The 12855-nt window shown below is 46.4% G+C and overlaps 5 protein-coding genes across 5 annotated transcripts; 2 read left to right on the plus strand and 3 right to left on the minus strand.

Moving 5' to 3' along the window:
- Positions 1–3562: 3562 nt before the first annotated feature.
- LY89DRAFT_654072 (alpha/beta-hydrolase) lies at positions 3563–5687 on the minus strand. Its single transcript, XM_018212278.1, has 6 exons — positions 5303–5687; positions 5095–5249; positions 4942–5044; positions 4370–4874; positions 4130–4267; positions 3563–4065 (listed from the first exon to the last, which is right to left on the minus strand). Exons 1-6 carry the CDS (start codon positions 5592–5594, stop codon positions 3621–3623), a joined length of 1638 nt encoding a protein of 545 aa, XP_018065808.1. The 5' UTR covers positions 5595–5687; the 3' UTR covers positions 3563–3620.
- Positions 5688–6136: 449 nt separating this feature from the next.
- On the minus strand, positions 6137–8220 carry LY89DRAFT_786385 (putative gliotoxin efflux pump; the record flags this gene model as incomplete). Its single annotated transcript, XM_018222980.1, has 8 exons — positions 6137–6495; positions 6556–6813; positions 6862–6977; positions 7039–7392; positions 7534–7672; positions 7725–7920; positions 7970–7984; positions 8044–8220. 8 exons carry the CDS (start codon positions 8218–8220, stop codon positions 6137–6139), a joined length of 1614 nt encoding a protein of 537 aa, XP_018065809.1.
- A 675-nt stretch (positions 8221–8895) lies between these two features.
- LY89DRAFT_758083 (uncharacterized protein) lies at positions 8896–9770 on the plus strand (the record flags this gene model as incomplete). The annotated part of the gene is made up of 4 exons (XM_018221421.1): positions 8896–8992; positions 9046–9302; positions 9342–9408; positions 9445–9770. 4 exons carry the CDS (start codon positions 8896–8898, stop codon positions 9768–9770), a joined length of 747 nt encoding a protein of 248 aa, XP_018065810.1.
- A 303-nt stretch (positions 9771–10073) lies between these two features.
- LY89DRAFT_738892 (uncharacterized protein) lies at positions 10074–10610 on the plus strand (the record flags this gene model as incomplete). The annotated part of the gene is made up of 2 exons (XM_018220414.1): positions 10074–10120; positions 10181–10610. The coding sequence occupies 2 exons, from the start codon at positions 10074–10076 to the stop codon at positions 10608–10610; spliced, it is 477 nt and encodes a 158-aa protein (XP_018065811.1).
- A 173-nt stretch (positions 10611–10783) lies between these two features.
- Positions 10784–12815, minus strand: LY89DRAFT_710047 (MFS general substrate transporter). Its single transcript, XM_018217802.1, has 3 exons — positions 12425–12815; positions 11571–12373; positions 10784–11523 (listed from the first exon to the last, which is right to left on the minus strand). The coding sequence occupies exons 1-3, from the start codon at positions 12592–12594 to the stop codon at positions 11030–11032; spliced, it is 1467 nt and encodes a 488-aa protein (XP_018065812.1). The 5' UTR covers positions 12595–12815; the 3' UTR covers positions 10784–11029.
- Positions 12816–12855: the final 40 nt, after the last annotated feature.

A 12855-nucleotide genomic window follows, 5' to 3' on the forward strand; every position in this document is an offset into this window, starting at 1 on the left:
CAGTTGAACCCGAAATGTAGTGACCTTTGAAGCTGGACAGAGTTGAGCGCGCTGTTTCCTCTGTGGAAGGACGACTGCCAGACGCGTCGGATAGATAATGTCCTCTGTAGCTGTAGCTGTTACAACAAACTGGCAAACCGGCAAGCCGGCAAGCCGCAGAGCCGACTGACCGACTATAGGATCTCGGACGATCCTGCAAACTTCACAACAATCATTGAAGGCACCAAGGCGCAACAGAACGGGGTGGCCGGGAGCGCCGATGATGGGCCGGGCCCAGCCCCGGCTCCCTTTGCCTTCGATGGATGGTGCTTTATTCGAAAAATTGGAGGCATTGAGAAAGTAAGGTTAAAAGTATTGGAATGCTTCGAAAAGACTTGGCAACGACTTATAAGCCAACAACAGCAAGCGAATTAACGATTATAGGTATTAATTGGAACAACAAGTCTAGCTGTAAAAAAAATCCGAAAAAAGATCGTGTGTTTGCCATGCTGTCCAAAAGATCGGTCATCTCCGTAACATTGGGCGCAAGTGAAAGAGCTGAAATCTTGGCTATGGAGGTGGGGTAATTTATAGATTTTTTGGTTTGGGGCTTAAGAAGGAGGGTTGTATTTGCTTTTCTTTTTGATAAGGTTGTGCAAAGATTCACTTGTCAATTTGTATTCTGTGTAGGCCTTTGATCTTTGCTGATTCAAGTCAGAACGATTCACCCTTTCCCGGTCCATTCAACTTCCTATTCAACTCTCTTCAATTCTCTTAAATACAAGTCTATAAATACTACCCATCTTCTTGCAGCAAACACCCCGATCTAACAACTCCAACTCCAACAATAACAACAACAACGCAACATGAGTCCCACCACCGCTCCCTCATCCGTGTGCTGCCCGAGGTTGAGGTCTCCGGGCCAAGCTAACTTCCTGTTGGATGGGGCTAGTGACTTTAGGACTGGTTGAGAAATGGGCAGTGAGAGGCTGGAAAGGAAGGGGATTGGTTGTCAAGTAAAACTTGTTGTCAACCAAGTTTTGCATTTGAAATACAAGTGGCAATACGAAGATAACGGCGCATGTCCGCCATGCCAAACAAAGTACAGCTGGTCCCATTGCGCTGCAAGTGGTTGTGAATTCCAAGCTTGCTTTTGGGGATTAAGCGGAGTGTATTTGTTTTTATATGTTATTTTCGATACGATATTTCACTGGAATCAAATCTGAATGCCGTGCACGTCATTGTTCTCTCTTTGTCAACGTCTGAGGATCATTCACCTCCTTCATAATTGGTCTACCTATTCTCACCATCTTCTTTATCCTCAGCTATAAATATCTCCACTCTTCCTTGTAAGAAAGACACACGCGAAGGGAATCGGTCAATTAAATGGGGGTTTCCAGTCGAGACTTTAATTCACTCGGTATAGCCGGGTTGTGTTGGCATTGCTTGCTCGCTCGATTACCCGGGGCTCTTGTAGAGAAGATAGGAAACAGGGAGAAGGGAGAAGGAATTATTGTCAAGAATAGCTTTGTTGTCGATTGAAGACATTTGGATATTGAGAAACCGAAGGGAGCAATTGAACAAGAAGAGCAGCTGCGACAAAATGCGCGGGTGGGCAATAGATTCCGTGTTTCATGACCAAAGATTCCTTTGCCGGGACTCCGTTGCGCGAACTCTCTTATTGCTTGCTTGTAACATAGAGGGGGAAAGGAAGTATTTATAGTCTTTTAGTGGAAGAAATACGAGAGAGATCTGGGCTAGCGGAGTTGGGTCGGACTTCACTCTTATCAGGTAATCTTTCTGCCAGATTCCTCGTCAAGTGCAGGAGATGGGTATGAAAACACGCTCTCTCTCTATCTTTGCAACAGAGTTCGAAAGAGAACTTTGAAGACCTAATGTACACAGACTTGCGTTGTTACCGGAGTTCTGGAATACTGTGGCTCAGCGTTTTGCAGCGTGGGTGGAGTTTGATCTGGTTAATGTGATGATTTGTATATGTTGCGAAAGTGAGAGAAAGGAGCAGGATTGAATTTTTGCCAAGTTAAGATACGCTGTCGATTATCATGTGTCGCTTTGAAAGCGGCCTGTTTAAGCAACGGCAATACAAAAAGATGGCTGAGAACTAAGACTCGGATAGGTGGTTCGCGGAGATCAGTGCACACGATAACCCTTTGCTTTCACTCAGGAATAAGTCAGCGACCGCCACACTTCAGAGTGGCTGGTTTGACTTCCATATTCCATTCTTACTTGGCTTAGATCTCAAGGACACGGGGAGGTATTTATATTTTCTGTAGGATACGGGAGAGAAGGGAGGATGGAAGGTTTGACTCACGGTCTGGTATATTGCTGGCAGTGACTACAATTCACCCTTGGGCTTGTTTCATATGACGAGCGCAGGCTAGAATTGGGGATATAAATACGACTGTTTCCCATGCCGAGAAACTAGGACTAAATCTTACGAGGCAATCGACTCATTCTATGTGTTGTTTCCGAAATTCAGTCTTGCTCGGGAGTCCTGCCGGGATCAAGTTTAGGCTGTTGATATTGACACGGAAGATAGAGGCAATAGAGAAATAGAAGTGAAAATTGTTTGTTGCCAAGTAGGAGGTAGTTGTCAAATGGAAAGGTTTGATTGAGTACGCAAGGCTGAACCAGAGAACTGGCAATTCAAAGATGAGGAAAGATTGAGAGATAAAATGTGAAAAGATTTCTGCATATAGAATAAAACGGTCTACATGCTGCTGAACATCGGGAGGGTTCCATTTCTTTTCTGCTCGGGTTGGTTTAAATCTTAATGTGGTATTAGGAGGTATTTATATCCAGTTGAGGCTAGAAATGTTGAAGTCGGGAAGCGATGCGGAGTATTAAATTCACTATTGCGCTGGAGCAACATATTCTCTCAAGTCCAGGTTGCTTTTGATAGTGCAGTGCTAGATTCACTCTTCGGAGAATTGAACAGTTTTCTGTTCCAAGCTTGGATTCCAGTCACTGAGATGGACGGTAGGGTATAAATAAGGCAATTTCGTCTTCTTTTGATATTCCACTGCAAAGAATCTAGGAAGGTGATGTTCCTCTCACGTCTTCAAGATCGAGTCTGCTGGTTGTAAGACACACATATTGACTTTCATATTTTCAAGTAGTCTATGGTGCGGCCGTGAGTCCAGCAATCCCGGTGACGACGATGGCTACGCGTAGAAAGATCTTGAGATTCTGCTATCATCGAGTTCGGGTTATCGTCAACTAAAACTCCCATCCAGGTTGGAAATAAATAAATGAAATAGTAGCAGAAATGTGGAACTGAGTCAGTTTTGGTAGAATTCAAATCATCAGAATCTCCTTTGGGATATGATACTCATATGATACTCGTAACCCACGAGGATCCGAAAGAGGGTAAGGCCGTCATAAAAGCTTTCAAGGTTTCTTATGTAAAGCTTAGATACTTTGAAGCCCGGCACTGGCTTCTCTCCATGATTTCTCTCTTGATTCGGGTGCTTTTGAAGAGCAATATTCATGGAAGCAGGTGGCGTATTTATATATGGTAAAGATTCGAAGAGTCATCATGAATGTAACTAATGAATTCTCCACCTTCGTTCCTACGTCATCGTCTCGTTACATCGTTGGAACTATCGATGATCTCCTACTTACAGCCCTCTTCCTTTTCTCTTAGAAAGTCCAGCTTGTTCATCAAGAGTATCAAGAATCACACATGCATAATCCGCCACTGCAGTGAGCACAGTCACTTCGCCCGTCGGATTTGCAAGCCCTCCGATGACACCCAACTCAAGACCTAGTAAGCTTGTCCCATATCTCGTCCACCCAGGGCCAGCAGAAGGATTCTTGGCGAATCCAGACCAGACGCCTTGCATGTAACTGCTGAGCTGGATCTGAGCAGTGGTTGCCCCAACGGTTGAGTAAGTGCCCCAGACCTGAGGAATTTCAGAGCTGTGCCATGCGCCTGCATTGGTAAACTTCTGTTCGTTGGGAATATCTGCGTTGTAGTAGTAGCGCCAGACATCATATCCATTATTTGCAGCTAAGGTAAAGAGTGATGCGGTTGGACAGGTGAAGACTAGATCTGTGATTACCCTACAAGGTTTCACTGGTCAGATTTGGTCCTGTTCATGGTTGAACTTGAGCACTGTATACTTACTGGCTAGCGAACACATTGACGGTATCAATGATGCCTGAGCCGTAAATCGAAGTGAGCGCATCCACCAGGAGTGAAATGTTGAGTCCAGTAACTTCATACACGATTTCTACAACGGTTGCACCGTTGCTGGGATCTAATCTTTGGATATATCAGTAGGGCATTTGATAGACGTTTTTGGAACCGAGAAACACACGAGCTCGTTTTCAAGAGACGGTAAGTTCAGGGATGAATCTCACTTACTCTGTAACAAACGGTGTGCCTTCGTTGGAGTTTGTACCGATGAGAAACGGCACCTTAGCAAAGGTACCTGCTTCAATTGCAGCATCAATAGTACTGGAATCCGCACACGTAACACCATCGTAGCCCGGCAAGAAACTCAGCGAGTTGTCTGATATGTACGTCTTGATTTCGGTAGCGCTTATTCCACGCATACATTCGAGCTGGGAAGCCGCAGTCGTACATCCAAATTCTGCGGCGACAGCGTCCCATCCGGTAGAATTGGCTCCAGCAGATGCAGCTTCGGATTCCATAATAGCTGATGCATAAGGGAGAGGATCTGGAGGGAGAGCTAGCAGCTGTTTAACAGCATAGCCACCTGAAGACTCTCCAAAGATCATGACTTGGTCTGGATCTCCACCAAAAGCATTGATATTGTCGTGGACCCATTGGAGAGCTAGGCGCTGATCGAGGAATGCGAGGTTTGATTCAGCAACACTTAACTCTGGCGAGTTGGGATAGCCAAAGACTGCGAACAGTCATTTCAGAAGTCTCCCACAAGCGTATCAGACATTCAAGAATCTGGATTTACGTACTATTATTACGATATCCTGAAGCCACTACCACCACGTCGTGGTTCACGGCCAGCGAGCTGCCATTGTAAATGAGGTCTCCTTCCCATCCGAATTGGGGAGCTCCCTACAAGGATTTAGATCAGATCTATCACAAGTCCTGTGAAGACGACGTACTCCATAAATCCAAAACATGACTGCTTTTGCATTGCTAGAGCTGGCATCTTGTGGTGCGAAAATATTAAGATACAAGCAATCCTCGCTTTCTTCTGGAGGCGGGCCTCCAGGATTATCGTACAGATACTCAAGAAAAGCTTGATCAGCGGCAGTACCTTTTCTTTGTCAGTGATTCAACTGTTAATATCAGACGGAGGTGTAACTTTACCAGAGAATTGCTGAATACAAGCCGGCTTAGATATCTGAGCTACGATTGGAGTCGGCCACGCACTTTGAGCGCTTGCTGGAGAGAACCGCTCTGGAGGGCTAGCGAAGGGAACACCCAAGTATGCATTGACCAAGCCAGTTACGGTTGGCTGATTAATGACACTTGTTGCAGTCCCAATAACAGTGCCAAGTGAAGGAACAGTGACCGTTGGATTGGCTGCCCGCTTAACCGGTGGTGCTGCTTCAACAATATAGCAGAAGCTGATAGCGAAAAGTATGTTGAGGGCAACCATGGTGCACCAGATGCTTGGGAGGGGAAAGGTGAATGCGGATAGCAGCTTGACTTTTGGCGCTGATTCTCGATGTGGTCTCGAGAGATGTCTCCAGAGTTTCACCAGCCCACTGCAACTCTAAGACCCAGTACAAAAGATCGACGACATATAATTTCTTGATCTTGGTACCCCGCAAGCTTCACGGGCATTGGATTCCCATCTCGGAAGCTCCCGAATGTAGGCCCCTGCTCGAACCTTCACCTATCAGGAACGATCTGCGAGGAGTAATCAAAATCGATATCCAATCACCGACGCAATGCATATGCCGGGAAATTCTCAATACCGAGGTGAAATTGCTTATCTTGAATCAATATTGCAGCATGTGCACGTAGAAGAAAGCCAATCCAACTCAGCTGCCGGCCTTGCGATCACGTGGGATGCTTCCCCTCCCGGCTCTTGTATAGATTGTTCTTTGAGTTGCTACATCTCAAGACTTGACTTGATTTCCAACTGATATTAGCTCTGGCCAACACGAATATCTATAATTCACGTTTGCTCATATATTAAGCTTCCTTAGCAGGCGAATCATTGATGGCACTCCTTCTCTCGTTAACTCCATTTGTGTCTTCAACTTCCTTCTTCTTCCTCAGATTCCTCCAGGGGAAGCAGCACGCAAGAATCAACGACATAGCCGAGAGTGCAGCAGACAAAATAAATGCATCGTGTAGACCTTTGATATACGCCGCTCGGATGCCTGGTAGTTGCGCGGCTGTGAATTTGGATTGTAAGTTAGTTGCTCCGACAGCAACGATCTGTGCAGCTGGGATGGAAGGAGCCGTTCTGGAGAGGGTTTTGAGAAGAATGTTTTGGAAAATTGATGTTGCTGCTGGCAGGATTATCGTACCGCCAGTGGATTGACCAACTGAATTATTCGTCAGCAATTTGAGCCCCTCTGATTCGAAGGTAAAAGAAAAGCACTTACAGATTACGACTGCTGTAGCAAGAGCTATGTCTTGAGGGTCCATGATAGCTTGTGTAACGATGATGGGAACCGTGAGGCCCGCGCCTATGCCGATCCCAGCGAGGACTTGATATCCGATCCATACGCTATGGCCAGCATCCGCGGAAACACTGATCCAAAGACCGGAGGCAACTGTACTTAAGATTCTGGACAGAATGATGAAGATGTTAAAGTGGCTAGTAACGCTAATGACAGTGCCCACTATGATTTGGAGCAGAGCTGTTCCTGTTAGTCGCTTGGGTTAGAAAGTGATTCGGTTTGACTCACTGATGGAGAGAATGAGTGGAACTTGTCGAATGCCCGATTCGATTACATCTGTCCCTTTGACCGCCTGGAAATATACTGGTAAGAGAAAAAGAAATATATAAAACACACCAGCAAGACTATTGCATCAGATTTACTAGTAGAAATTCGCCACTGGAAGGGGCATGCACAACAACTTACAAGAAACAGTACAGAGCCACCAAAACTATCATTCGGTTCTTGAGAACACTTCTCGGGAGGAAGGCTCTGTCCCCTTGGTAATACTCGCGGATAATAAAAGCCAAAGCTAATACGACAAAGCCAACCAACGTGCCCACCACATCTGCAGAAACCCATGGCTTCGTAGTACCGCCCCATTGCAACGCAAACATATAGCAGAGCATAGCGCCAATACTCAGTGCTACCCCAGGAAAATCCATCTGCAGAACCTTCTCCTTGAACGACACTCCCGTAACCTTGATATTCGAAGGTATGCGAAGAAACATGAGCACAAAAGCTGCTGCTACTCCACCACAAGGTAGATTGATGTAAAAGCTGCTCCGGAACCATGAATCAGTTTTCAAGGGTGAGACAAAGAGACTTGCGCATGCTTACTATCATCGCCAAGAAACTCGATCGGTCAATGCCCCGCCAATCAAAGGGCCAATCACGGATGCTACTGCGTATGCTGCAGACAAGAGGCCTGTGAGAGCTGGTCGCTGCTTGGCTGGGGCAGAGACACCAATTACAATATATGATCCAGAAAATGTGCCAGCGGCTCCAAGTCCCGTTATGGCGCGACCTGCAATGAATGTCGAACTATTAGGCGCCACAGCTATTGATCCTCAGCAAAATAACGTTTCAATCTTCTGGGGATATCGGCTGACCGCAAACCAGGCTTCCCAATTCAAAGGTGAAGATGCTAAGAAGGTAGATCAATTTGATGTCGAAGTATTTGAAAGCTTTGCCCCAGATTCCTTGAGTTGTGGCTACAGTCAAGAGTAAGACTGAGCTGTACCAGGCGACATCATCGAGAGCATAGAACTCGCTGGTGAGGTAGGATATTACGGTAGCAACGATCGTCTACATCAAGTGAGAATGAAGCACATTATGTCCGGATTGATTCGCTCACCAGATCAAGTGAAGCCTGCCAATTGCAGGAGACTTGTCAGCGAAGTCGAAAGACCTCTGAGAAAGATTTCGTACCAGAAAGATGCTAAGAATGACCGAGAAGGAAATAGCCAAAAGCTTCCATCCTGCCAATGTTGCAGCTTCTTCTGTAATCGCATCATCGTTGCCCAGAATATCTTCCGGTGTTCCGATCTGCCTGGGAGTTTCCGACTTCTCGTTCTGCGATTTCTCGGCGTCCGCAGAGATGGACATTGCGTTTTTATCAGACATGCACAAGAAACACAACGTGAAGCAATAGCACAACTCCGAAAACAAAGATCGTTACGAGGGACAGCAGAAGGTCAAAACCTTATACCATAACATGGAAACATGAAAGGCCGATGACTGTCGCAAATCATCCAACCAAGAAATTAATGAAATGGTCAACACGTTTATAACCAATGACAAGGACGCATACAAGCAGCGTTCTGTGCCTCCGTTCGTTGAAATTTACCAATCCCTTTGCTTAGCCGGATAAAAAAAGAGTCTTCTCATTGGAGCCGTGTACGATCTCCCAGAAAATCTCCACTTTTAACCCCACCAATTGGCATCGACACTGCGCCGCATTTTGTTGCAGTACTTACTTCCATCGTCTACCCAGTCCAACTCATCATTTGTCAATGTATTGGCTGAGAATCATGCCCCGTACGAGGAGGCTTTTCTTCAACATCAGTACAAGGTACTGTTCCTGAAAGGTTTCAAATTAATATCGATTACCACATCGGTAAGTGTAGGCTAGTCACCTAGTCTGTGTGCTTATTTTCACCCCGTCTGCATCATCCTCCAATTTTTTTATCTATAATCCAAGGTTATTTCTCAGCATCGAAAGTCATGGCAGCGGTCAATGATGCTCAGATCGCCAAATGGAAGGCTTATTTCGATCCCAAAATGTTCCCCGGAAACCTGAACATCGACAGAAGGAAGTGCAAACGAACTGTGCCCATGCAGGTTCTCAGTCTGGGAATGTCGCGGACCGGCACTGCGTGTAAGTGGTATATCAGTTCTTGAAATTCTGGACTCGACTAAGACGGCGTATAGCACTGAAAGTGGCTTTTCACATTCTGGGTTACCATGATGTCTTTCACAATCTGAATACGAGCCAGAACCTCCGCGAATGGGACATCTGGAATGAACTCGCACAGGCCAAATACGCAAAGGACCCAGATCCTTCGACAATAGATTGGAGAAAAGAATTCGATGGATTGCTGGGTCATTGCGAAGCAGTAACAGATACCCCACCAGCATACTTTGCGCCAGAACTTATTACCGCCTACCCAGAGGCTAAAGTGGTCATCGTGCAGCGAGATTTCGAGGCATGAGAGCAAAGTTACAAGCCTCTCCTTGAAGCCATGTGGAATCCTATCTACAAGGTCCTCGCCTTCCTCGATCCGCAGTGTGTGGGTAGAATTAGAAAGAGCATGAGGATCACCACCAAAGGCAAATGGCACGCAAGTAACAAAGAGGAGATGAGGATGAATCTACGAGCTGCATATTATGAGCATTATGATACTATTCGAGCGGTGACGCCTCCAGAAAGGCTACTCGAGTACGAACTGGGAAGTGGATGGGAGCCGTTGTGCAAGTTCCTCGGAAAGCCTGTTCCTAATGAACCTTTCCCTCGTGTGAATGAGAAAGCGGCGTTGAAGGAGTGGATTGCTATCACGACAAGGCGAAGCATGTTCAACGCTCTCAGGAGTATTGTAATCGTAGGTGGGAGTTTTGGGGCTGTAGTGTTTGGGCTTTATTACAAGCTCAAGAATTGAATTGCTTCCTGAGGAGTAGCTTGTTTCGAGAAAGCTTTTCACTTCGAGTGGATCAAGCTTGTGAGAAGCTGTATCTGATGATTGCATCGTTGCTCCGGTGAGCAGACGAAATAGCTTTGCGGTCGCGTTGGTGTGGTGAGATGCGTGGTTCGAAACGAAGTGGCTTGTACATTCCGACAGGGATAGCTCTTTGCGCACCGCAGGCGCCCTGGAATGCTGGAGTGTCTAATTTCATTTAACCAATGTACAAGCAACTGTCCCGTCTTTCATACTATCAGCCAAGTGGAAACGATATCAGCCACGATGAAAGTCCTTCCATTTTGCGTCTTCTGCCTCGCCCCAATCGCCCTGTAGGTATTGTCCATGTTCGAATTGAATCCTTTTTCCCATACCCCAGCTAACTTTCGTAGAGCACTTCCAGCCACCCCTCCTACTGCTCTGAAGGAGATAGCAGCACTCCGTAACCTTGTCAGAGAGCCAGTTGAGCTGCGGACTCTCAGGATACTTGCTCCTGATAGCGCGGAAAGCCAATTCGACTGGAGAGATGCGTCCCATGAAAGTCTTCCACCAAGAAATCGATATGCTGAGGATTCACAAGTCCTCTCCACAGAAAATCAGTATTTTAGAGCAAGGGAGGCATCCGATTCACAACTACGCTCGCCAGAGAATCAACATCTTGGAGCACCAGAAGCATTCAAGCCTCGATCCCGATCATCCAGGAAAGCAATCCCCAGCCGAGACTCTCCAAAAAAGGAACCCGCAGCCCAGGCTGACAGAGAAGGATCACGCAGGACAGTTGACTTGGATGTATTCGGGGGTAGAGGGGCGATAGACAGCTAGTGTGGGATAGTGGATACTGTGATGATGATGAAGTTAGGAATTGCGAAGCAGAAATTTTTCAATTCAACGTGCTGTGGGATCTCTACAAAATGACCAATGGACGCATGCGCAATGGTTTCATTCACTAGAGAAAGGCTTTACCGTTTTTGTTTGTCAAATCATAGTATTCAAATCGTTGCTTTTGATTCCCTATCCGTGCAGAGTCGGGAAGCATGAAGTTCTTCCAAAGCCTTTTCCAGTCTATCAATCTCTATCTAATTTTGCTTGTCCTCAAGAACAAAGCTTAATGCTACCAGATCTATAGTATATATTCCCAATCAAGGCCAAGTAAACATCCCCAAACCAAATGACACCATACTCCACGAGCACTACACGCTTACGATGATAACCAACAAGGTTGCAGGACCCAATACAAAGAATTACTCGTTTCTCGTATACACAGACTTCTGGCGCCAAACTGATCCATAACGCATGACTAGCATCGGCACAGGAATCAAAGCTAAGAAGATACCAGCCACGAGTACAAAACCATACCCCAGCCCAAGAGCATCTGTTAAAGGAGGAATGGCAAGTGGAAGCAGAGTTCCTCCCAAACAACGCGCAATGAGAATCATCGTCATTGCAGATGCCGAATACAATCCGAAAGCGTCGACGATGTATGAAGTTAGAGGCACCGAGAGGAACAACAAGGCGAATCCAAGCAGAGCGACAGCCAGGAGAATTACATAGACTGGCCAATGAGCATATGGTGCCCACCCATAGAGTGCCACAACGACTGGCATAAAAGTGGCTCCTCCAATCATGAATGGCAATCGAAATTCCGGCCGAGCGCCTCCGTGAGATTTTCCGAGCTTGATGTAGATATCATCAAGATAGAGATTACATGCGACGATGCCAAACGATGCACCAACACCTTTCGAAGTCAGTATGACGCACGGATTTTTGGACTAGAATGCTTACTGAAGGCCAAGAATGAATACCCAATCAGAGCTGGAGAGAAGCCGTAGATGTCTTTCAGTATACCAGGGAGAGTTGTCGCTAGGACGTAGTATAGCGTGAAGACCAAACCTCCATAGAAAGCCATGATCTTGAGCACAAAAGAGTCCCACAACACAATCATTGGGCGTGCAATAGAAGTTCTTAATTCGGACCACCACAACGCCATTCCTCCGTTCTCTTCTTCCCAAGCACATTTTAGCGACTCATCCATAGTCTCCTCCCGCAAACGGGCAGCTCTTCTCTTCAAAATTGAGACTTTGTAAGTCTCACGAAGGAGGACGAGAAATAAGACCTCACAGACGATGGCAAGAATCGCACTCATCCAGAGGATCTTTCTCCATCCAATTGACTCTGCGATGGAGCCTCCAATGGCGGGGCCAATTGCCCCTCCGATCAGTGGAGAAAGCATGACGAGCGACATTGCTGAGCCTCGTAACTCGGATGGGTAGATGTCGCCTATGATAGCAGGATTGAGCACATTCGCAGCGACAGCGAGTCCAGTCAAGAAACGAGCTAGGATGAAAGTGTTTGCCGTCTGACTCAAGGCAGCCAGTAGAACTCCGAGGATGAAGATCATATTCGCCGCGTTGAACACAGGGTACCGTCCATAAATCTCTGATAGTGGTGCAATGAGAAGTGGCCCAGCTGCTTCTCCAAGTTCCCAGACGGTGACCAGGAGGATGCTTGCCGACTTGCTCTCTTTGCCCTGCAAATCAAAGACGATTCGTTCCGCAACTGGCACAACGCCAATACATGTGAATGTTCTGGTTCGAAGGTTAGCAATTAGATGAATTGAATGATCTGATTTAACTTACGTTGTGAAGGCCATGAAGCTCAATAAAGATATAACGCCGAGCTTGTATGCTTTCGACCACTCCAAAGGGTTGTCAATATCACCTTTTGGGTCGAAATCGACCACCGGTTGATCTGTCATGGGGCAATGACCTTGGTCGACATGGTGCAGCAAGGGTCTTTCCTCGTCCATGTTGAATGTGGTTGAGGAACTGCAGGAGAGAAAAATATCTTACAGTAGGTACTGGTCAAAGGTGGGGGCTTTGGTAAAATTGTTCGCTAGTAAAAATTTTGTTAACGCCGATGGACGAGGATTGCGATGAAGATTGTCAATAGAAACTTAGAGAGGTTTCAAAGTGAAGTTATATGCCAGAAATTCAGATCCAGAATGCTGATAAAGGTGGTACAAGGTTGTCATGGACAAAACATCCCCGCGCCCTTCCGCTGGTCGACG

The sequence above is a fragment of the Mollisia scopiformis genome, assembly GCF_001500285.1.
Source record: "Mollisia scopiformis unplaced genomic scaffold LY89scaffold_23, whole genome shotgun sequence".
Lineage (NCBI taxonomy): Eukaryota > Fungi > Ascomycota > Leotiomycetes > Helotiales > Mollisiaceae > Mollisia > Mollisia scopiformis.